Consider the following 24,327-nt stretch of genomic DNA (forward strand, 5'->3'; position numbering starts at 1 on the left):
CACGTGTTCCCTCTTAAATCTGTCACGTCATTTTGTTTGGAAGCAGAATAACTCAACATCTTTTGGTTTTTAATAAAACCAGGAATTAGAATTAAAGTAAACTTCCACTTTATTGACTGACTGATACTTTTTATTTACCTCTGCCATGTTTCCACCCATTTGTTTGTCAGAAGGATTACACAGGAACTACTGAGCAGAGGAAACCTGAAGGACGGATGTGACATGAGCCAAGAAAGAATGTAATGAGTTATTACTTGAAAAGGTTTAATGCTCTAATGTCGAGAAAACACTTTCCTCAGACTGTCGATCGCTGCAGCTCCTCTAGTCAGCCTCTGTCTCAAACACTTGGTTTTATCTCCTGTCTCTTTACGCCCTCCGCCCCCCCTTTGGGCCTTGACGGAGTTAATGAACTCTACTGATTCCCGGGGGGTGGGGAGTTGTTATATTCACATATTGGATGATAATTACATTCTTGGAAGAATCCCAAGTCCCAACGGTCCCAGTGGAACCAGGTTTCACACACTCAGAGATATCAGTCCCCTAAATATGTCAGATTCTTTAATCAAGGTCCATGAATTATTCTCTGGTGAAAACTGTAAAAAAATCTTGCAAATAAATGGACACGGGTGAAAACAAAACCTCATTGGTCATAAAGTTAATAAAACAGATTCTTCTCAAACTCTGGGAATGAAGTTTAACTTAAAACCCAGAGTGAAGAACTTCTCAGGCTTTGTGACATTGAAGAGTTGGCTGCAGCAGCTGATGAACCTCTGACAGGTCAGTGACCTTTACAGCCTGAACCTCCCGTCACCTCCTGCCCTGGGTCTGCAGGAGTCACACCTCCTCCAGCCGGCTGCAGGTCTCCTGGAGGCCCGCGGAGGTCGCTCTGCGCCGCCTCCTCCTCCGCCTCCTCCTCCGCCTCTCCCTCTCTCGCTCTCCGCCTCTCCCTCTCTCGCTCTCCGCCTCCTCCTCTCCGCCTCTCCCTCTCTCCCTCTCCCCTCATCTTCCTCCCACAAAGCTGCAGCTCCGGGAGGAAAAGGAAAAAAGTCTGGTCCAGCCTTTCCGGTCTGAGACACTCAATCCGCTGCGGAGAGCCGGAGCTGAGGGGACGCGGAGGCGGACAGATCCTGACCGAGGAGCAGCGAAGAGACAGCGGGGCAGGGAGCGCGTAACGCCCGGTAACCCCGCACGGAAGCCCCGCAGCCCCACACGCATTTTCTACGTGTCCTTTACGTGTATGAGTGCGTCCTGTGTGCGGCGTGAGGAGGAGGAGGAGGAGGAGGAGAGAGGGCGCACAGCAGAATGGATCCTCGGATGAGAGCGCACACGGTTCTGGCTCCGCGCGCCCCCAGACGCGCGTCCCTCTGTGCCCGTGAATCCGCCGCAGAGCTCCGGCCGGTGCCCGTCCTCCTCTCCGCCGCCCCGCTGCTCCCACCTGCGAGTGTGGATACATAACTCGGCGTCTTTGTCGCTGACTCCGCCGCCGCAGCACCAGGAGCCAGGAGCGGGGAGAACCGAGGCTGCTCCACCAGCAGCCTGGAGGGACGAGGAGGAGGCTGGAAACCTGAGTCCAGCGGGGATGAGAACTCACCACGAGTGGATTTCACTGGTCTGCTGCCAGACGCATCTGGAAAGGATCACACAGGGATCCACTCCCCCTCCAGAGGAGCAGGGGATAATTCACATCTCAGACATCTCAGGGTTTCACTGCTGCCTCCCACCCTGAGCGTTCATGAGAAGTTACAACCCTCACAACCAGATTTCCTCCTGGCCCCGGTGGGTTTGGACATGTTGGACAACCCTGGCCCACAATAGTTGACCACAGGGCCGAGCATCATCTCCCAGGAGCCTCGTCAGATTAGTGATCCTGGGGGGTTTCCTCTCAGCCATGCAGTGAAGATGTGTGCAGCCAGGTTCAGTGGCTGCCTCAATGGCTGTGCAGAGGAGGGGGCCGCCGGTCCCGTCATGGCCTCCAGGATGATGGACTGGACCGAGGCAGGTCCCCGCATCCTCCACAGCCTGGAGATGGGCACGGTGATGACCGTCTTCTACCAGAAGAAGTCCCAGCGGCCCGAGAGGAGGACGTTCCAGATAAAGCAGGACACGAGGCAGATAGTGTGGAGCAGGAACCCGGACAAAGTAGAAGGAGAGAGTGAGTATTTGCTGAATGGATGGATTACTGAGCGGGACGACCAGGACCTGACCCCCTGACCCCCTGACCCCCTGACCCCTGGGACTCCAGGTTCCGTTCCAGAGCCTCAGTGTGAAGGGCCTCAGATTTAATGTAGGGAAGTTATGATTGTGTTTGAATGGGTTAAGAAGGAATATTCCTTTTACACTCGCTGTGCGCTGCAGTATTTGATATAGTATCTGTGCAGGTTATGGTCAGTGGAGACAGTAAATCAAGATGGACGACCCGTCTCCACTTCCTCCCACTGTCCAGACACGAAGCTAAAATATTGCGGATACGAACGTAGCCGTCTCTCGTCAGAGACGTCGTCCTGAGCCGGAGTCTGTGGCTTCGCTTCTGAGAGACTGATTTACTGTACTGGCTGAAAGTTTATGTTTAAGTTTTTTACTCAATCTAATATCGACCCCCAAAATCTGTCGGGCTTAACAGGCTCTGTGATGTGATGACACCTACGTCAGGTATCACAACCTAAAGGTTCCTACGACTCGACTTATAGGAAACACTAGTGTTTTATACTTTGAGTGAACTGTCCCTTTAACAGAATGTGTGTTTGTAAGGTGCATGAACGAGGATCACAGACTGTGACATATTGCTGGCCCCGCCCCCTTCCCCTCTTGAAGCGATGCTGCAGATGCGGCGCTGTCATGGCGTCCTCGGCGGGCAGACGGATCACGACCCCGTGACCTCAGCTTCCGTCCATGTCCACCTCTCAGAAACCGTCCAGACAGGAGAGCGTGCACGCCGCTGCCACATGGGCTCTGAGTAATCACCCCCAGCTCAGAGCTTCACGTCCGACACGCCACCCGCTTCACTGACGGACTGACTGATGGTGGGCGGAGGTGGCGGGGGCTGGAGTCAAGTAGCAGCGGTGCAGCAGCGGCCTGTCGGAGACGTGCAGCCTGTCTGGGGTGTGGAGGCTATTGTCTGCGCCCTGGATTTCGTGGCCCGGGGGAGGATTTGTTACAGTGTCTGTTGGCAGAGAGGAAAGTTCCTGCATTCGCTGGCATGATAGAGTTTCCTTCTGTCCGCCATGTGTTATTCTCTCAGACTTTGTGGTAGCACGCTCCTGCAGAAGAAAGACAGAGATAGAAATAGTTTTACTGAGACGTCTGTCAGGTCGGTTTTTCCCTGCTTCACTCTGTCGGTTTTATAAAGTCGCACTGAGACACATCGTAACTCAAGAAAAGACAGAAACTCCAAACAGCAGTTTAGCAACACGGACACAGTGGAAGGAAACATTCTGTAAATCAGAAAGCTCAACTTACACTTTTCTCTCTAACGACCGTCATCTTGCACCAAATTAGGGCTGAACTCCTGCGTCTCTTTTCTAATTGACGACAATTAAAAACATGGTGAAGGATCGTGCAATTGGTCGAGTCTCCTGAAGGATCAGGGCCTCTGGAGGTTTCTCTTCTCTTCCATCCGTCCTTCTCTCCTTTCTGCTGAAGCTCGGAGACAAATGTCCTCTGTTCACATGTTCACGGAACCTCGTCAATTATTTATCCACAATCATAAAGCGTATAAACGGGCGCCTTCGCTAGTCCAACAGGAAAACCACAGCAAACACCTACAGTCCCACCAAATCCACACAATATCACACACACACACACACAGCCACACACACACACACACACACACACACACACACACACACACACACACACACACACACACACACACACACACACACACACACACACAAACGCCCCTTTACAAACAACCTCCCTCTGGACAAACCCACCAGAACATTCCAGGAACTCAGCGGGTCGTCTCTCCTTCACTTTATCTCCCACAGTTCTATCTCTCTCTACCTCCTCTTTTCTCACCTCTCAATTTTCCTCCTCCAGTTATTTCGCAATTTCCTCCACCCCCACACACCCACAGACCCACACACACCCACAGACCCACACACACACACACACACACACACACACCCACACAGACACACACACACACACACACACACACACACACACACACACACACAGCCACACACACACACACAGCCACACACACACAGCCACACACACACACAGCCACACACACACACACACACACACACAGCCACACACACACACACACACACACAGACACACACACACACACACACACAGCCACACACCCACACAGACACACACACACACACACACCTTTCTCATTATCAACATTTCCGCTGACCTTCCATTTCAAGTCCTCTCTGTTTACTTTCAGTTTCTCTTTTCTCTGCGAAATCTCATATTTATCTGACTGACCTTCCTCACTCCTCCTCTCTCCTCCTCCTCCTCTCTCTTCCTCCTCCTCTCTCCTCCTCCTCCTCTCTCCTCCTCCTCCTCTCTCCTCCTCCTCCTCTCACCTCCTCCTTCACTCCCACTTCTCCTTCCATTTGCTTTTGCATCCCACAGCTTGTTATATAATAAAGTTCTGGCTCAGTTCCACACACACACACTTCTGATCAGTGTTTTTCTTTGAGATGAGTGGAGGCATTAGATCCAGAGGCAGAGGAAGTGTGGGGCTATCAGGGAGTGTCTGTCTTCCTGTCCCCGTTTGAAGGACAAAAGGTCCAGCATCTTCTGCAGGAAGCAGAGACATGGACCACAAACGAGGAGCGAGATGCCTCAGACACTGATTTAAGGACGGCTGCAGCCAACTATTCCTTTTATTAGTAATCACTGTGCCGATTACTTTCTCGATTCCTTGGTTAGTTGTTTGATTTTTGAAAGAACTCTGAAAGTTTGTCTGATTAAAAAACGCAGCAGGAGATTGTCTGGGTCAGATTCTTACAGGAGTTGACGTATAAATTCTGCTTTGGAAATCACGTATCTTGTGACAGGTGCCGAGACTAGAGAGAGAAAGAGAAGCTGTCGGATGTAAGAAAACTGCATTAAATTCCACGGCTGCAGCTGAAACTATGACGTCTGTCTGCGAGGACAGTAAAAACTTTATGGACGATAGTGGGAGCATCCGAGCGGGAGAGACCCGAGCAGACATGACACGTAAATGTCTCCTCGTTTTCATCCTGAGATATTTGTATTATTTTTGTTATTGTCTGTTTCACGTCCGTCACGTGTTCGAAACCTCGTTAACACGCCCTCTCGCCCGCTGTGAATTGTCGGGACCTTTTCCTGCTGTTTTCTCACTTGGACTCTTTTTATTTGGGGACTGGTTGGAATGTAAACCTCCTTCTGCTCAAATATGCAACTCCGACCACCAACCCTTAAATTCATCAGTAACAAAAGTTTAAATTGTAGTTTCGAGGTTTTGAGCAACAGAGTCGACACTAATCCGGGTTTAGAACAAGTCCGAGCTGGTGAAACCAACTTTTACCGTCTTTGGAAACCGTCTCAATCCGTTCATCCCGTTTCTGAACCCCGGCTTGTTTTTCATTCCCATTTCTCTCGTCCTTTGCATTTCTGCGATTACTGTAAAACCCCTCGTGCCATCTGGCAGGGGGTGATGTCACCGGCTGTACCAGGAACAGTTTGTTTCACTGGAAATGCACTGCAATTATCAACGGCTGGTGGTTTCAGGTCAGCCGTGCACGCAGCTGCTCGCACTGGACATTCATTCAGTTTCTCTCCTGCGCTGAAAAGAAACATAAACTGCCTTCAGACAGAACGCCTCCGATTTGAGTTACGATTGAGGAAGTTGTGCACACGGTGTGTTTGTTGTGTGTAGATGTTTAAGCTGTGAGAACACGGCTGCACCGGCAACAAGGACGCTGCTGCACATGCAAACAATTTATCAGAAAACGCAAAGCGCACAATAACAGAGGGATAAAGTAAGGATGTCGAGAACAGCTGCAAATAAAGATGGTCGACGGGATTTGTTTAGGAGACGAAGTTTCACCAGACTTGAACTCTTCAGATGTTAAACAGACTGTGTGGTACTGAAGTGACTTGGTGCAGGTCGACCTCCTCTCACATCCTGAAAGCGATCGGCTCGTCTCCGTGTGACGATCGGATTCAGAGTCGTGTTCTTCTGCTGATTCCAGCTTTGAACCTCTTTCCAGGAAAGTTTGAACCAGATTCAGTCCAAAGTTTTCTCTTAAATCTTCTGCCAAACACGTTCCCTGTCGTCTCCAGGAGCCGAGATACGAACCAGATTTCTGCTCTCAGCTGACTTTGATTCAGAATTATATAAAACCTGCTGAGGACAGTTTGACGCGCGGGAAAAAATGCTTCTTTTATTATTGACTTCTCATTTGTTCATGTGGGAAACTTTGGTATCAAATGACACACAGTTTTATAAGAGTGTGTGTTTGCTGTGTGTGTTTGTGTGTGTGTTTGCTGTGTGTTTGCTGTGTGAATGCTGTGTGTTTGCTGTGTGTGTTTGCTGTGTGTTTGCTGTGTGTTTGCTGTGTGAATGCCAGAGCATCTGTGTGTTTGCACAAGACATCTGCTGTGTCAATAAGGCAGCGTTTTCTTTGTGGGTGTGTCGGCGGCTGCAAGTGTCAAAGTCAAGTCCAGAGTTGACATCATTCTCTGTGGTCGATCATGTGACTTCACCGCTCGGTTTAACTCTGTGATTTACATGAGCTGCGTGGATGAAGTGTGAATTCTTACTTTTTAACGTGTTTTTGCACCGAGTAGAAATTAGACTTTTATGTCAAATCGGGGTTTGGAAATTCAATCTTGTCACACAAACACATATTTTCGTTTTCAGAATATGTGTTATTTGAATAATCTAAACATGAAAACTTCCAAATGTTAAATATGGAAGTGACAAACAAACAAACAAACAACAGTGGCAAAAACCAAACTGGTCAAATATCCCTTCAAACTATTTTAAAATCCCTTAAAGGAAAAAACCTCTGCAGCAGTTCAGCAGCATCCTGCCGTCGACAGCTGAGATGTTTGTGTGTCTGTGTGTTTGTGGCTTTTCTGGACACACACACACACACACACACACACACACACACACACACACAACAACATTAGTTCAGCTCTCCAGCAGCAATCTTCTGTGTGTCTTTGGCAGGGGAATTATACAAGGAGCCAAACTGTGATTTATGGTTTGTGCATATTTGTGCTCATGCAACACTATCCTTCCTTCCTGCCTCCCTCCTGCAGTCGACATGCGGGAGATCCGGGAGCTGCGGCTGGGGAAGGGCTCCCGGGACTTCGAGCGCTACCCAGAGGAGGCTCGTAAACTGGACTCCGCTCACTGCTTCATCGTGCTGTACGGCCTGGAGTTCCGCCTCAGGACGCTCAGTGTGGCCGGTCAGTGTGTGTGTGTGTGTGTGTGTGTGTGTGTGCGTGTGTGTACACAAGTAACAACACATTCAAAAGAAAACAAAATAATTAAAAGAATAAATAACACTAATCATGTGACAGAAATTTCCCAATACGTTAATAAATATGTGATTTTCATGTTTCTTTATTTCCCTTAAAATATGTCATTTTTTATTTGTCTTATTGTCAAATTGCCAAAGAAAAGATAAAAAAAATCGTCAAAGACCTGCAAAAATATGCATTTTTATATAATTACATTGATTGATTTTTTGAAAAAGGCTGCTAACATGAGAGAAATAGTGCATTTGCAATCATATGATGTGTTTCTATCTTCATTCCTATTATCAGCTACAATATTAAAATCATTCTGTTGACGTACATTTGTTTGTAGAAGAAAAAGGAATCCGGGTGTAACTCGGACATGTGCTTTATTCTTTATTACTTCTTTTAGTCTGATGTTGTCTTGGAAAACAAGTGTTTAGTTTCCTGTGTTTTCTTCTGACTGCAGCGTTCAGTGAGGAGGAGGTGAACATGTGGGTCACGGGTCTGAACTGGCTGATGATTGACACTCAGAGAGCGCCGGCGCCGCAGCAGGTCGACAGGTGAGCTGCAGATGGTGTGTGGGGGGGGGGGGGGAGCAGGAGAACAGAGGGAGGCTGTGAAGATGTGCAGGAGAAAACGTCCGGTTTATATTTGGAGGTGGTCAACGGAAACGCACGAGCTAATTTAGTCTGTTTGTGCTCGTTGTGTAAACTGTTTGACGAGTGGATCCATCGGCTCAGTGTTGAATTTACAGGCTTTGAAAAATACAGACAGATTCTCAGTTTCTACCTTTTGCTTAAACTTTGATTAACTCACTAAAGCTGCAGCTCATTTTGCACATATTTGGGACATATTTGTGGAAATTGACTGTTTATTTTGTCTCAATGTGGACGACAGCCAGCGGCCGGAGACATTTTTACAGGTTCTCTGTCCGTCACGTTCTTGTGAACACGGAATCTCAAGACCACTGAGAGGGAATTTCTTCAAATTTGGTGCAAAAGCTCGGTTAAATTCAAGAATTCAAGAATCACGTTGGCCTCACAAGTCATGTTTTTATCCTCTTGAACATGATATTTCATATCTGCCTCTAGGTGACCTCATGAGTCTGAAAAAAAATGTATGTAGACTGATTGGTGGAGGCGTACAACCACAGGGCGGAGCTTCTCTGTATAATCTACAGTATGTAGTTATAGCAGGTGTTGTGTCCCACAATGCATCAGCTGTCCTCGAGATCTGATCACTCAAATTCAGAGGCGGTCTCGGACCTCGATCCAATCCACAAACTTCAGCCGCACAACTGGAAACGTGTGATTTCTGTTTTGAACCTGAGTGATAATCTGTGTTGAACCTCTGGTCTCCGTCCCTCCGTGTGCAGGTGGCTGAGGAAGCAGTTTGAAGTCATGGACCGGAGCCACGAGGGCAGGTGGGTGAGTCGCCGCTAAACACGTCAACACCCGCTCCCTTTACAGCAGCCTGTGGTGGCTGCTGATTGGCAGCGGGTTGAAAGTGAAGGTGAAACCAGATCCAGATGTGATCAGAGAGCATCGTTGGGCTCCTGTCGGGGATCTGACCTTAACGTGCACGCTCCGAGCGCCCCCCCCGCGTCACAGGGTCCTCGGGCTTCTGTTTGGGTGGAAGCCGCTCCAGGACAAACAGCCTGCCACCGCCTGATAAGGAGCAGGAAGTGATGCGATGGGCTGGGCCCGGGAGAGGGCAACTTCCTGTCTCTTGTGAAAATAGTAACAGTATCTGGACAGAGGGAAGAGGGAGGAGAGACGGACCTGACAACAGTCGGTCGTTGACCCCAGAGGATCGTCTCCGCCTCTGAGCGCCGACGGCTGCATGTGTTTTATTAATCAACTGAAGTGATTATCCGTGTGCTGAAGGAAAGAGAGCAGCGACTCTGCAGATACAGTCGTTTCAGTTTTCCTCGTTAGGGCCCAACCGTCCCCTCATGAAACCATATTGACGTCTGCTAGACTTTTATTTGGATTTACACCAAATTGCACAAACTCATAAATATCAGTCCCCTAAATGTGCCTGAAATCTTTCATCGAGATCCTCGAGTTGTTCTCTGAGAAATCTACGAAAAGATGATGAGAAACGTCCTCGCTCACAATGTTGAAGAGGAAAAATCATTTCTGGATCCGCCCCCATGATTCAGATCTACACCGACATTTCTCAGGTTCTTTCCTGACGCATCCTTTTGCGTAAATCGAAACAAACACGGAGTAAAAACTTAAATAATCCCTCCACAGTGTCTGATCTGTTTCCAGTTATTTCTCACGATTCTCAGATGTTGTTTGCTCAGTTGTGAGTGAATTTCTGATTTTTTAATTATCATTTTTATGTTTTTATTTCTTATCTGTATTCCAGAGCGTGGTCTCTCAGTTTGAGAGTCGGACTTGTTGATTTCACGCTCAGATTTCTGCCCCTGCTTGTTTTTGATTTGCTCAGCTTCTCCACAAACTGTGCGCTCAGATCATTTTGTTGCTCCGACAGATTTCCTCTGCTCCATCTTCTTCTTCTCTCCTCTTTGGTTAAAGATGAATTCTTGTCTCCAGCTGCAGCTCAGATTTAAAACCTGCAGCTGGAGCTCATGTTGCAGGAGTGAAAGCATCAGAGCAGCGTTTGTTGATGTTGAACTTTTCAACTCAGCGACGTTAACGCGGTTCTGCCATTGTTGTTAAATCCTCGACAATGAAAACAGTGAAAATCTCTTCGTTCATTATAAACGTCCTCACACACAGCGCCACCCTCTGGTGAACACAGAGAACATCACTGGGTCTGTCTCGTTATCCGTCTGCTTCAGTTCAGACTGTTGGTAAGTTTGTCTCGTGCTTTTCTTTGCAGCATCACAGTGAAGGACGTGAAGGCTCTGCTGCCTCAGGTCAACTACAGAGTCCCCAACACGCGTTTTCTCAAAGACAAACTCCAGGTCAGAGTCTCCTTCAGTTTAAATTCATGTATTTGTCTCCTGTGGGTTTTCTGACGTGACCACGGCGCTGATTTTCTGTCGCACCAACAGGAAGTGGAGGCCAGGAGCGATCTGTCGTATCCTAACTTCGCTCAGCTCTACAGGACGCTCATGTTTGACGCACAGAGGAGTGTGAGTCTCAGTGTTTCACACAAACACACACACATGTTCACTGAATGGCAGAAAAAACACGACTTAAATCCTGTACTTACAAAAAATTTAAACTCCACCTCAATTAAAAAGTCCCAGTTTAAGTAAAAGCTTTAATTTTCTTACAGAATAAAACAATAAATAAATATGCAGGACCCAACTTCCTGTAGCACAAAAATGAAGCCGATATTTCTCAGATACGGGAGCGGCCATCTTGCACTGATGACGTCAGTGGAGCCGGAGCATCAAGGTCGTATAGACACACCCCCGACCAATCGTGAGTCAGTCTCAGCTGTCAATCATGACGTTTTTATATCATCAAATAACTAAATAAAACCAAACTCATCAGAAACATGAAAACTTGAGCATACATCAGTGTGATCTATCACCCCCTGCTGGCGGCCTCCATGTTAGCAGATGGGACATGGACCAAGCAAAAAAAAAAGTACACAACTACAGGCAGTTCTTATCACACTGATGTTTGCTCAACTGATAAGTTTGGTTTTAATTTGTTATTTGTTTATATATAAATGGGGCGAAACATCATGATTGACAGCTGAGACTGACGGTCGATCATGTGACCTCAACATCCTCCATCTTCCGATCGCTGCTGCTACTCTGGCTCCAAATGACGTCATCGGGGGAAGAGGCCGCGTTCGGATCCGGGATAGTTTGGCTCCATCGTGTTTCCGTGTCCGGAGAGTAAAGTTCCACCCAGAGTACAGGATCTGAGTAGATTCACCAGCACCTCGTACGTTTCCACGTCTGCACTCGCACCACACGACGCTCACGTTGAGTCTTACCTGTCGATGCTTCACCTGGCTCCTCCCACCTGTCCGTCACCTGCCCCCCCCCCCCCCCCCCCCCCCCCCCCCCCCCTCTCTGTTCCCAGATTATTGAGCAGCTGGAGCTTTCCTTCCCTCTGAGGTGAGTCCCTCCTCCTGCACCTCCTCCTCCACCTTCACGTCCTCCTCCTCTTCAGCATCCACTCCCTCATATGCCCCCCCACCACTGTCATCCTCTCCAGCTGTTTCTCTTTACACCCTCAGATTATCAGAGACCAAAGGAAGGAAAGCAAATGTGTTTTTCATGTTTTTATCGTCCGATAAATATATCATCAGTATCAATATATCAGATATCCACCCTTTTATTTTGTACGTTTTGTTGACATTCTACAAAAAAAATCGATATATTTGTGTTTTCTTTATTTCTTTTTCTTTATTTAAAGTTTATGGTTAAACTGTAAAATATCAAACTTCAATAATATTTCTTTGTCATAAGACTTTGATAACGATTCTAAACGATTTGAAAGGTTGAAATCTAATTAAAAACAGCTTTTGAACGATTGAAACTAAGTTTTGAAACCTTGCATAATGTTTCTAAGTAGAATTAAATCCCCATCAGACATTAATATGTTAACGTGTGACGTCGTTTCTCTCTGTTTCCGTCCTGAACTCTGTTGTGTTGCGTAGGAACGTGGACCGACCGGAGCTTTGTCAGATCTCTCTCTACGACTTCCAGAAGTTTCTACAGATGGACCAGAAGGTACCGAGCAGAATGAGCCCGTTAAGAAATAATAACTTTCTACAAACTCTGTTGTTGTTCTCACGTCTTCATCTCGTCTCAGGAGTCCTGGGCGTCGGAGCTGAGCCGCGTCAGAGAGTTTCTGATGGGGTACATGAGGGGGGGGCCGCAGCCTGAGCCGATGCTACAGCTGGATGAGGTGAAGCAAACGCACAAACGTGCACGGAAACTGAAATAAACTCTTTCTTACTTCACTCTGTTTCACTTTTCCAGTTCCTGACCTTCCTGTTCTCTAAAGAGAACTCGCTGTGTGACCCTCGGCTGTCGCCTGTTGTTCTGGACGAAATGAAGAGACCTCTGTCCCAGTACTGGATCTCCTCCTCACACAACACGTACGTCTCACACCTCACAGTAGAGACATGAAAGACACAAATGAAAACTTTTATTTTACATCACTAATGCAGAAAAGATGTGCATTTGTTATTATTTTACCTGAGTCCATTATGTCGTTGTTATTGCAGCTACCTGACGGGCGACCAGTTCTCCAGTGAATCGTCTCTGGAGGCCTACGCCCGCTGCCTGAGGATGGGCTGCCGGTGCATCGAGCGTAAGATACTACATTAACTTGTGAGTGAGCACTGCAGGTAAAAGCCTGATGAGAATATAAACTGTGTGTTCTGATCCCAGTGGACTGCTGGGACGGACCGGACGACCTGCCCATCATCTACCACGGCCACACGCTGACCTCCAAGATCAAGTTCCTGGACGTGCTGCACACGATCAAAGAACACGCCTTCGTCACGTCTGAGTGAGTTTGTCTCAGCGACATAATCCAGACTGATAACTACTGGAGGACCAGAGGAAACATCGAACGGCCTCTGGTTGATTGTTGACCTCCACAGACACACTGACGCTGATTGAATTCACTGGTTCCTCAGTTTGTTTGTTCCTGAGTCCATGAAGCTTCTTCTGTGCAGGTTCCCTGTGATTCTCTCCATCGAGGATCACTGCAGCGTCGTCCAGCAGAGGAACATGGCCACGCACTTCAAGAAGGTGTTTGGAGACCTGCTGCTCATCAAGCCCGTGGACAACAACGCGGAGGAGCTTCCTTCACCGCACCAGCTCCGCAGGAAGATCCTCATCAAGGTGCACACACACACACACACACACACACACACACACACACACACACACACACACACACTTTATTCACTTCCCCGAGTCGATGAAGTCGATTAAAGGAGCATTTGTCGAGAAAATTTAATTTAGGCTGCGGCTCAGGAGGTAGAGAGGGTCGTCCGCTAACCAGAAGGTCGGAGTGCGATCTCAAAGTGTCCATGAGCAAGACACAAAACCCCAAATAAATGTGAGAAAAATTGCTGCAAGTAGAAGTGCTGTGTGAATGTAACTCGATATAAATACATTTCAGTGCAGATCTGGTTTAATTTGTAGGTTTAAAAGAATCAAAACACGGTGGACAGGAAGTAGATGTTTTCCCACTTAGGATGAAAATCTTAAGACTGTTCCTGGAATATGTTAATTTATTTTATTTGAAAGTCAACACTTTAAACCGTACTTCAGTAAAGTCGCTTGTTCATCTTCATCTTCTCGACGACCACGCAGACAAACTGTGAAGAAGCTGTTGATCAGTTTGTCTCATATTTCATTTGTCGGTGTCGCAGCACAAAAAGCTGGTGGAGGGAACTCTGTACGAGGAGGTGACGTCAGCCAGCTACTCCGAGAACGACATCAGCAACTCTCTGAAGAACGGCATCCTGTACCTGGAGGACCCCATCGACCACGTGAGTGTGTGTCTGTGTGTGTGAGTGTGTGTGTGTCTGTGTGTGTGAGTGTGTGTGTGTTCAGTACACTGTATCACTGCAGTTGTGTTTCTCTGATTTACAGACGTGGACTCGACATTATTTCGTCCTGACCAGTAATAAGATCTACTACTCAGAGGAGACGTCTCACTACCAGACGGCTGATGAAGAGGAGGATGACGAAGGAAAAGAGGTGGGGCTCTGATGATGGTGGTCGTCATGGTGACGATCATATTAACTATAGTAGAACAGAGCAATACAATGGTAATAATCAGGTTGAGTTCATGCTGATGTGGAGGTTTAGAGTTTTATTTTGCCTCTGGACACTGTTATAGATGAACAGAATATTGTTTGTCCTCTTGAACATGATTTCTCAATTCTGCCTTTCAGGAATGTCTTCAAGTTCTATTAATCCTGACTTCTCTGCGTCTCCTTCCTCTCGTCAGGTGCACATCAACAACAACAACAACAACAACAACGAGCAGCACTGCGCCGAGCGCTGGTTCCACGGGAAGCTCGGCGGCGGGCGAGACGGTCGGCAGGTGGCGGAGAAGCTGCTGCAGGAGTACTGCGAGGGCGGAGCTAAAGACGGCACCTTCCTGGTCAGAGAGAGCGAGACGTTCGTGGGAGACTTCACGCTCTCGTTCTGGTCAGTGAGCAGGAAAACTCCAGAAAGTCACTTCCCCTGCTTCTCTCGAGAAAATCTATTCATCCTCACGTTAAAGCTCATAGACACCAGAGTTTAAACATTAAAGAGATGCTGCACTTCAATGTGTTTTTAAGCTTTTAACTAAACTATATGACCCTTTTATTTTTTGATAAAACATATAGATGTTGGTTTTAAAATCAAATTTTTTACCACATTTATAATCTACATTCATGGTTGAACATGGTGATGAAGCTGTGTGTGTGGGAGAGAGAGACTCTAACCTTTTATATTATTTTTGTGATTTAAAGAATCTTCTGGCAAACAAGATCATTTCTGTTTTATTGTCATTAAGCTTGAGGAGGTTTTGAGAGTTTAAATCAGAGGCTGTGAGTCGAGTGAGACTACCAGGAATTTAATATAGTAATAATAAGATTGATAAAAATAATAATAATGATAGTAGTAGTAGTAGCACATCTCAAAAACAAGTTACAAAGTGCTTCACAAATTATAACACAAATGTAAAAACACTAAAAAACGTTCATAAAAAAATAAATGAAAGAATAAAAACACTAAACGTGTGAGATAAATTTAATGACCAGTCATTAAAATAATAAAAAATATAATTAGGTAAATACAGTACAATAGAAGTCCATTTTATGCTTTGATTTAGAGGAAGCTACTGAACCAGGTTTGTTTTATTTCCTCGGGCAGGGTGGAAAATAATATATAACGCTGTGTCATCAGCATAGTGATGATACTTTACATTATATTTACTGATTATCTGAAGGGCTCAGTGGTTGAAATGTATTTCTCTCCCGGTGCAGGCGCTCCGGTCGCGTCCAGCACTGCAGGATCCACTCCCGCCAGGAGTCTGGCTCCACGCGCTTCTACCTGACCGACAACCTGGTGTTCGACAGCCTCTACCGCCTCATCTGCCACTACAGGGACACGCCGCTGCGCTGCAACGAGTTCGAGATGAGGCTGGGCAGCCCCGTCCCCCAGCCCAACGCACACGAGAGCAGAGAGTGAGTCCGGATGGGACCTGGAGGAGGGTTAAGAGCTGAGGTGGAGCAGGAGAGGAGATTAAAAGTTGTGTGTTTCTCAGGTGGTATCACTCCAGTCTGTCCCGGGTTCAGGCCGAGCACATGCTGATGCGTGTTCCCAGAGACGGAGCGTTCCTGGTGCGGAAACGCAGCGAGCACAACTCCTTCGCCATCTCGTTCAGGTAAACACAGGTTCAATCCCATCATGAGACCAGAGAGTAACTCAGTGGAGCTCAAACCTCCACCGGGGCCCAACAGTCCCTTCATTCATCAAGCTGCACCAAATTACACACACCCATAAATATCAGTTATTATTATTCCATGGGAAATCATTGAAAATGTTATAAAAAAAAAGTCCTATCACACAATTCTAAACAAATCCTGGATCTGTTCCCTGATCTGGATCCAAACCAAAATTTTATGAGCTCTTCCCTGATCCATCTCACATCCGTCCACCAGGGGTCATGGTGATCTGTGTGGTAGTTTTTGTGTAATGCTGCAGAATAACAAACAAACGTTCATGCATGTGTGTGTGTGTGCACGTGCAGGGCGGAGGGAAAGATCAAGCACTGCCGGATCCAGCAGGAAGGACGTCTCTTCATGCTCGGCAGCTCGGCGGAGTTTGAGAGTCTGGTGGATCTGGTGAGCTACTACGAGAAACATCCTCTTTACCGCAAGATGAGGCTCCGCTACCCGATCAACGAGGACACGCTGGACCGGATGGGAACCGCGGTGAGTCCCACACGATCCACCTGGGACGAATCACTGTTCAAGTCCTGTTCAATTAGAATCATTCATCAGGTTCACACAGGAAACTGGTTTCTATTCATTATCTATAAAACTCCTTGAACTCCACTTTAAGTGTTACAGCTGCAACTCTCTAATATTATCTTTACTGGTTTATCTGTTGGTTGTGTTTTTTAGTTTAGTTTATAAAATGTCGTGCAGAAATTAATTAGAAGACACTATCTTCAGTGACTGTTTTCTTAAATTCATTTTGTGGATTTTATCATGTTTAGGGCACAAGTTTATTCACATTTCACAGCAACATAGATGATACAGAGAATATCCACGTGGTTACTCTTCATCGTTTGTTGTGTGTTCGTCAGGAGCTCGACTACGGAGCGTTGTACGAAGTCCGCACTCCTCATTTCTACGTGGAGGCCAATAAGATGCCCACAGCTCGGGTCAGTCCCAGTCATCAGCTCGTTGATCTTCATCCTTTGAACCATCCTGTTTTCTTTAAACTCTCTCTCAATTCTCAATCTGGTGTTTTTTAACAGATTCATTAAGAAATCAATTTGTTTTTTAAATAAGCTCTGTGATCACGTGCGTAGCTGAATGCTCTTCGTCTGTTTCAGTGTACGGTCAAAGCTCTGTACGACTATCGGGCTCAGAGAGAAGACGAGCTCTGTTTCCCCAAACAGGCGCTCATCCTCAACGTGGACAAGCAGGAGGGCGGCTGGTGAGCGACACCCGGCGTGCACGTGACTCCCTGTGGGTCGTGTAGCTGCTGGTCACTGACCTCTGACCTCTGACCTCTCTTAGGTGGCGAGGAGACTACGGTGGGAAGAAGCAGCTGTGGTTTCCTGCAAACTACGTGGAGGAGGTTCCCAGTTCCCCCAGCAGAGAGCCGGAGGACGTGGTGGGTTCTGGTTCTGATGTGGAGCCGTGTGTGAAACGGTTATTTTATTAATTGATTCTAACATCTGTGTTTGTTTTGTGTCAGTCGACAGAGAACAGTCCTCTGGGAACGTTCCTCAAGGGATTCATCGACGTTCCCTCCGGCCACGTGGGTGAGTTCAGGAGACAGAGAGCGGACGATTCTACAGATCACAGTGATGACATTTTATATCAGAAAGCTCGAGGGTCAGCTGCAGCTACGCATAACCCTAAACGACGCCCCCTGCAGGCTGCATCACTGAACTGTTGCATCTTGCACATGTAGTGTTTGAAAAGATTTTATTTAAATTTCAAATTTGCTGTATTTTTAGTATCTAAATTTTATTTTCCAATTATTTATTCTTTAAAATCCTCTTCTTTCTATTCAAAATTGACAAATTTTCCAGATATTTGAAAACAATCAGTTCTGTTGCGTTCTTAACTTCATGGAGACTAATGTCTGATCCACACGTCCACACGTCAGACAGGAAGTGGATCAGACGATGACATATTTCAGTTTCCTTCTCTTACAAAACGCTCGTCTCCCCCCCCCCACCTGCAGTGGTTCATAAAGACGGTAAGAACTCGAGGCCGTACGTCTTCACCATCCACTCGCAGCATCTCTCCTCTCACCCGGTGCAGACGCTGGACGTGGCGGCCGACAGTCTGGAGGACCTGACCTGCTGGGTCGCCAAGATCAGAGAGGCTGCGCAGAACGCAGACGCACGGGTCAGTGTGATGCTGCACACACACACACACACACACACACACACACACACACACACACTGCTAAAATCTGTTTTCTCATTTAAAGCCTCACTCTGAATGGTTATCTTATCTCCATGGTAACAGATGCAGGAGGAGAAACAGATGGAGAGGAGGAAGAAGATCGCGGTGGAGTTGTCGGAGCTCGTGGTTTACTGCCGACCTGTCCCCTTCAATGAAGACAGTAAGAACCTCCTCCTGCTACTTTCTTTTATTTCTGTCTCTACGCGTCTCATTTCCTGTTTCATCTGCTGCCGGGTGCAGAGATCGGCACAGAGCGGACGTGTTACCGGGACATGTCCTCGTTCCCGGAGACGAAGGCGGAGAAGTTTGCGACTCGCAGCCGAGGGAAGCGCTTCCTGCAGTACAACCGCCGCCAGCTCTCCAGAGTTTATCCCCGAGGACAGAGGCTGGACTCGTCCAACTACGACCCGCTGCCCATGTGGCTCTGCGGCTCCCAGCTGGTCGCACTCAACTTCCAGACCCCAGGTCAGTGTGTGTCTGTCTGTCTGTCTGTGTGTGTGTGTGTGTCCTCTTGTTCCATGAGGGACAAACTTTCACAGCTCCTGAAACGTCTCTGCAGATAAACCCATGCAGCTGAACCAGGCGCTGTTCATGCTCGGAGGAGGCAGCGGCTTCGTCCCCCAGCCCGACATCATGAGGGACGACGCCTTTGACCCGTTCGACAAGGACTCGCTGCACGTGGAGCCAATCACCATCCAGCTCCAGGTCATAATCCAAGTAAAGATCCTGATCTCGGGCTGAATCAGCAGTGAGATTATTCTTGTTCATCGATCTGTATCCACCTCCTCCACTTGTCCCTTCAGGTGCTTGGGGCGAGACACCTCCCGAAAAACGGCCGCAGCATCGTCTGTCCCTTCGTGGAGGTGGAGATCTGCGGAGCCGATTACGACGGCTGCAAGTGCAAGACGGACGTCGTAGGTAAGATGGCGGCCGACTGGAGGCAGACGCCACACGACCCCGGCTACATTCTGTCCTAACTGTCTCTCTCTCTCTCGTCCTCTCAGCTGATAACGGCCTGAATCCCGTGTGGCTGCAGAAGCAGTTTGTGTTCGACATCCACAACCCGACCTTCTCCTTCCTGCGCTTCACCGTCTACGAGGAGGACATGTTCAGTGACCCCAACTTCCTGGCACAGGCCACGTTTCCTGTGCGTCTGCTCCGCACAGGTGAGCGTTCGTCAATCATCCGCTTACCAGACCGAACCTTTGATTCTGCTCAGTGATAAATGTTGTTTTATGAATTATTTGTACAGTCGGAGAAAGCTCCAGGTCTTTTCTGATTGAGGTGATTTACGATGTGTTGAGTTACATTGTGTTATGATGTGTTGTGTTGTGTTGTGTTGTCAGGTTACAGGAATGTATCTCTGAAGAACAGCTACAGCGAAGAGCTGGAGTTGGCGTCGCTTCTCGTCCACATTGAAATCGTAAATGCAAAGGTACGAAACTGTTTCTCTGTCGGGTGATGAGGTGAAAATCAATATCTATAGTGTTATTCATTTAAAACATCAGCCACAACTGTATTAAGTTATTTTTTTTATTTATGTGTGATCAAATAATTTTGTGTTGATTATCCCAAGTTTTCTTTATTTGCATGGATCAGTTTTGTTAAAACACATTTTAAAAGTCAGTAATGGATCAAACTCTTTGATCCACACTGACGTCCTCTGTGCTGCATCTCTTCATCCTCCTGCAGGAGGAAGACGACGAGAACCTGTACACGTCCATCCAGCTGCTGCGGGATCGAACCAGCGAGCTGTCGAACCAGGTGTCGCTCCTGGAGCGGTCGGGCTCGGCCGACCTCGGCTACCAGCAGAGTCTGGAGGAGCTGCGAGCGGCTCAGGATCAGCTGAGCGAGCTGGTGGAGGCTCGAAACCACAGGTGACTGATCCAACGGCACCAGAGGGAAAGGAAACGGACACAGATTGATTTGAATGTTTTTATTATTTATTAGATCTTCACAAGTTCCCAAAGTCTTAAAATCTCTTTTGGAGTTAAAAAAAAAGAGATATTTAATTTACTATTATCACAGAAAACCAAGAACATCAGAATAGATGATTAATTAATTAGATTCCAAACTGATTAAATCAATTTAATTTCTAGTATAATTTCATATTTTTTATAATACACTGAAAATGGCAGAATATATAGTTTTTTATGGGTTTATTACAACAACACAATATTTTCACCTCTCCAGACAATCTTCAATTTTAACAATAAAGGTCATTTAGATTTTACCAAAATGTACATCTCTTGTTATTGGTGAAACTTACAACCTATTTATTTAACATGAAATTTAATCATAAAACTCATCTGAAATTGACTTTGTGTCCACACTCACAGAAAATAAATAATGAACACTTTTAACTGTCTCTCTCCAGGCTGACGGAGAAGAAGAGGAGGGAGAAGCTGAGGCAGCAGGTGTCAGCAAAGCGCAGTTAAATCCTCTCGTCCTCCAGGGGGCGCTGAACTCAAACTGTGCCTCACTGAGCTGAGAACGAACGATTCTCTACAGCAGCGAAATGCAACCCAGCGATAACAGCGGGAGAGGAAACGTGTTCCCTCAGAACAGACTGAGAGGTTTCACTGTCGCTAGCTTCAGAGGAGACGAACACAAACATCTCAGAGAACTTGAAATGTAAAAAGAATCCGACTCAGGCTGAAACACACGATGAGTAAATTAAGTTCTGAACTTTGCACAAACAGAAAATTTATCGCAGGCAACAATTAGTGGGTTAATCTAAACTATTCAAATAATCATTATTTTAGTCATTAATCAAAAACACTTGATTGTTCCATCGTCTGAAACGTGAGGATTTGATGTTTTTCTTCTTAAGAAGTGTAAATAAGCTTTTTCACTATTTCCTGACATTTTATGAACCAAACTTTTTAATGATTTTTCAGGAGCTAAAACAGAAGATTCATCGGAAATGAAAATAATCATTTGTTGCAGATCTAGAACGTCTGATAGTCTCTTCCTTTAGTGAACGTCACCTGATCATCATTAATGAGCTGACGACCAACTGCCTTTCAATTCCATTTTATTTGTATAGAACCAAATCACACCAACATTAACTCAAGGCACTTTACACAGTGAGGTCGAGAACTTACGATGTTAGAGAGAAACCTGAGCACTTTGTGAATGTGGAGAGAAAAAACTCCCTTCACCCAAAAAATATATATTAGTTGAAAAATAAAGGAAAAAACATTTTAAAAAGTGCTGAGAAATCCTGGAGGAGCTGTTTTTTAATATTCACACAACACAATAGATTTTAGATTTAAAAAAAACGATCAGATCTGATTTAGTTTCGTGACAAGTTTAGAAAACACAAAATGACGACGGTCAAAGTGCTTAAAAAATCTAATAATAATAAAAACCAAAGATGGTGAAATTGGCTCTTTGTGTGTTTCAGGCTCTAGTCGAGACAAACAGGATCAAAGGGAGAAGAACACTCAGGTTTCACTAGAGGAAGAATAAAAACCTGTGGTCACACGTAGCAAACAGGAAATATCACGTTTGTGCCTTTTAATGTTGTGCTGTGTGTCGAGTTCGATTCCCTGTCGTGTTTCAGGAAGTTTCTCTGCAACTGGAACGAACTGGAGGAGGAATCCACTCGTTGGGTTCGGACCACTACTCTAATGGGTTTAAAGGGATTTAAAGACTGTTGATCACATGAACACTGCCCCCATGTGGCGGGGGGGGGGGGGGGGGGGGGGGGGGGGCTCCTGTCACAGAACTTCAAATCCTCACCAAACCACACGAGAAGGTCTTTTAAAGTCTTCTTCAAAGGGCTCTAAACTTTATCGTACGCTACCTTCAAAGAGGCGTGAGAACGCCGGGCTGGGGGAGGTGGCGCCCCCTGGATGTCACCTGAGGGGCCGAGGTGTGTTGACTTTGTTCGGACACACTCGAAAACAAGGGCTATCGCAGAAAACTAGCAGAGACGCTCCCTCGCTCTGTTTTTACATCCGAACCACACGACCACGAGCGGCCGCCGTGATGCAGCTCGGACTCAACTCGCTGCACGGCTTCATATCTAATAACCCCCCCCCCCTCTCTGTGCCTACTCCACCTTCCCATCATGCCCTCTGTCTAATTTCTCATTGTATAGAACATCTTTTATTTATCCGACAGGTGTAGATCCCGTTTTAATAGATGACAGAACTTGACAGTGGACCTCAGATGTAGCTTCACATGAAAATCTCCCTTTAAAAGTCCACAGAGACACAAACCTGTCTCGTCTATGCAAACGTCCTCTCGGCCTGTAGCCGCTGTGTACGAGACATTTTGACTCCAGCTGTGTTTTCTCTTTGTATCTTCGCCAACTGTCCAGTATTATTACTCTGCTTTACAAATACTGTGCAAGTTTCCATTTAATAAAGCTCTTTCATGTACGTCTGCTCTGTCACTGTAGAGCAGGTTATATATCTTATGTTTGTATATGAGCAATATCAGTAGTGATATATCTTCCAAACTCACTAACGGCTTCATTGTGTTTGTGTTCAGCAGCGATGAATGGTGGTCTTCATAGCCCCCCCCACCCACCCCTCTCTTTCTCTCTCTGTCTGTCTGCTTGTGTGCTTGTAGTGGGGGGGCAGAGGGGGACATTTAATTATGTGATTGGGAAAATTAAAACTCCAGGACAACAGAAGGGGAATACAAAGTATGGGATGCATATTTGATAATTTATATCATATAAAATATGTAATTTATATCGTTTAAAATCATGGGGGGAGAGGGGGGAGGGGGGAGCTGGCTCATTAGCATTTAAAGGAACAGGCACTCAAAACAGGTCACTCTGTGGAGGGCTGTTTTATAAACAACCCAAAATTGTTCTCTTCAGGTTTTACGTCAACTGACTGAAAAATTACAACAAAAATATACATATACTGTATAATTTTACAAATTTTTAATTGTCGTGACGTCACAGGTTGGTTGGTGAGCTGCTGCTCTGAAGCCTCACTTTGACTTTTTGTTCAGCGCCATCTTGGTTTTTGGAAACCAGAAGTAACCATATTTGGAGGAGCAGGGGGTGGAGCCTGACTCGATGACACGCCCCCCTGAACCCATTGGACGGTACTAGATGTCAATCATAATGTGGTGTCACCTGGTGTTAACATCCGTCTGCTGATCACACAGCACATGAAGTAACTGAGTGTTGGTTTGATTCCAGAGTTTATGAGGCTCATTTAAACATCATGAAAACTAACATTGTACGGCTCAGTCCCAGGAGACGCTCACAGTCAGGACTCAGTGTTAAAGTGAACATCTGGATTCAGGATCCCACACCGTCCATTATTAACTAAATACATGATCCTAAGTTTGTCATCGACATCATAACCATCACAATAAAACATGAACTGTGAACCAGTTCATGTTCATGGGTATGAACTGGACTTTGAACTGGGTGGTTTCAAGTGTGAACTGGTTCAACCCGGTGGAGGAGCCTGAGAACAGGGAAGTGTCAGACTCCATTTTCACCTGGATGAGCAGAAGGAAGAAAAGTGAGCAGGTGAGTGTGAACACAACTTTCTGAAAGTTTTACTGTCAGACTCTCACTGTTACTGTCATTCCTGAGGTCACTTGTCAGGAAAGACAACGTAAAGTCTGAGAGAGAGAGAGAGAGAGAGAGAGAGAGAGAGAGAGAGAGAGAGAGAGAGAGAGAGAGCCTATTGTCCTTCACCTGAAGTTTTTTACTTTTAACTTTACCTACTTCCTTCCTGAGGTTTCTGATGTGTTCACTGTATTTCCTTGTATATAAGAAGTCCTGTGTACTCAAATAAATACCAGTACTACAAACTATGAAGCCCTGCATCTATTTCACAATAAAAACATTTAAAAATTAATGAATTGAATCAGTCGACAGAAACGCTGGAGTGCTTTTATTTGGAAATGGGTAGGCTACAGGAAGTGTTGCAAATATTTGTGTTTGTGACGTTTTCAACAGATAAACATTGAAACTGGTGAGAAAGATCATTTCACTGTGTTCTGCTGTAAACTGAGCGCAGAACGAGAAGGAAATAGACCAGACCTTGAACATCTAGAAGAGCAGCGTGGCCTGAACCACAACTGAGCCGCAGCCGGCCCGGTGTAACATGGACGAGGACATTTCAGAGCAAGTTGGACCCTCACACACAAAGTAAGAGACCTGCTCCAAACATGTGAACCTCCAAACTGAATCCTCAGAGAATGAACCAGTGAATGATGTGTTCTGAATAAAAACATGTTTGTGTTTGCAGAGGTCAGGACCAC

General features: G+C 46.3%; 1 protein-coding gene across 3 annotated transcripts; it reads left to right on the forward strand.

Moving 5' to 3' along the window:
- Positions 1 to 985: 985 nt before the first annotated feature.
- On the forward strand, positions 986 to 21,784 carry LOC117759796 (1-phosphatidylinositol 4,5-bisphosphate phosphodiesterase gamma-1-like). 3 transcript variants are annotated; one of them, XR_004613562.1, is made up of 33 exons: positions 986 to 2,152; positions 7,261 to 7,410; positions 7,931 to 8,024; positions 8,840 to 8,887; positions 10,318 to 10,402; positions 10,493 to 10,573; positions 11,484 to 11,518; positions 12,064 to 12,136; positions 12,219 to 12,314; positions 12,389 to 12,507; positions 12,637 to 12,722; positions 12,803 to 12,923; positions 13,093 to 13,261; positions 13,798 to 13,917; positions 14,021 to 14,128; positions 14,382 to 14,584; positions 15,409 to 15,609; positions 15,690 to 15,809; positions 16,176 to 16,359; positions 16,737 to 16,814; positions 16,989 to 17,092; positions 17,176 to 17,272; positions 17,357 to 17,423; positions 17,852 to 18,018; positions 18,142 to 18,238; positions 18,319 to 18,543; positions 18,638 to 18,783; positions 18,882 to 18,996; positions 19,083 to 19,244; positions 19,425 to 19,513; positions 19,771 to 19,955; positions 20,456 to 20,568; positions 20,606 to 21,784. XR_004613562.1 is itself a non-coding variant. In XM_034582207.1 (32 exons), the coding sequence occupies exons 1-32, from the start codon at positions 1,900 to 1,902 to the stop codon at positions 20,514 to 20,516; spliced, it is 3,939 nt and encodes a 1,312-aa protein (XP_034438098.1). In that variant the 5' UTR covers positions 986 to 1,899; the 3' UTR covers positions 20,517 to 21,784. The 3 variants fall into 3 exon arrangements, 2 of the variants coding, with proteins under 2 accessions (XP_034438098.1, XP_034438099.1); XM_034582207.1 differs by having other exon boundaries at positions 20,456 to 21,784; XM_034582208.1 differs by lacking the exon at positions 986 to 2,152 and having other exon boundaries at positions 7,333 to 7,410; positions 8,840 to 8,891; positions 20,456 to 21,784.
- The last annotated feature ends 2,543 nt before the right edge of the window (positions 21,785 to 24,327 follow it).

Source organism: Hippoglossus hippoglossus, chromosome 4 (genome assembly GCF_009819705.1).
Source record: "Hippoglossus hippoglossus isolate fHipHip1 chromosome 4, fHipHip1.pri, whole genome shotgun sequence".
NCBI classification, from domain to species: Eukaryota; Metazoa; Chordata; class Actinopteri; order Pleuronectiformes; family Pleuronectidae; genus Hippoglossus; species Hippoglossus hippoglossus.

What these genes read in the sequence shown, in the direction of transcription:
- LOC117759796 (XM_034582207.1), top strand. Translation starts at nt 1,900, where the DNA reads ATGTGTGCAGCCAGGTTCAGTGGCTGCCTCAATGGCTGTGCAGAGGAG. An exon ending in GGACAAAGTAGAAGGAGAGA is followed by an intron (nt 2,153 to 7,260) that starts GTGAGTATTTGC and finishes TCCCTCCTGCAG; the next exon opens with TCGACATGCGGGAGATCCGG. An exon ending in CGATGCTACAGCTGGATGAG is followed by an intron (nt 12,315 to 12,388) that starts GTGAAGCAAACG and finishes TCACTTTTCCAG; the next exon opens with TTCCTGACCTTCCTGTTCTC.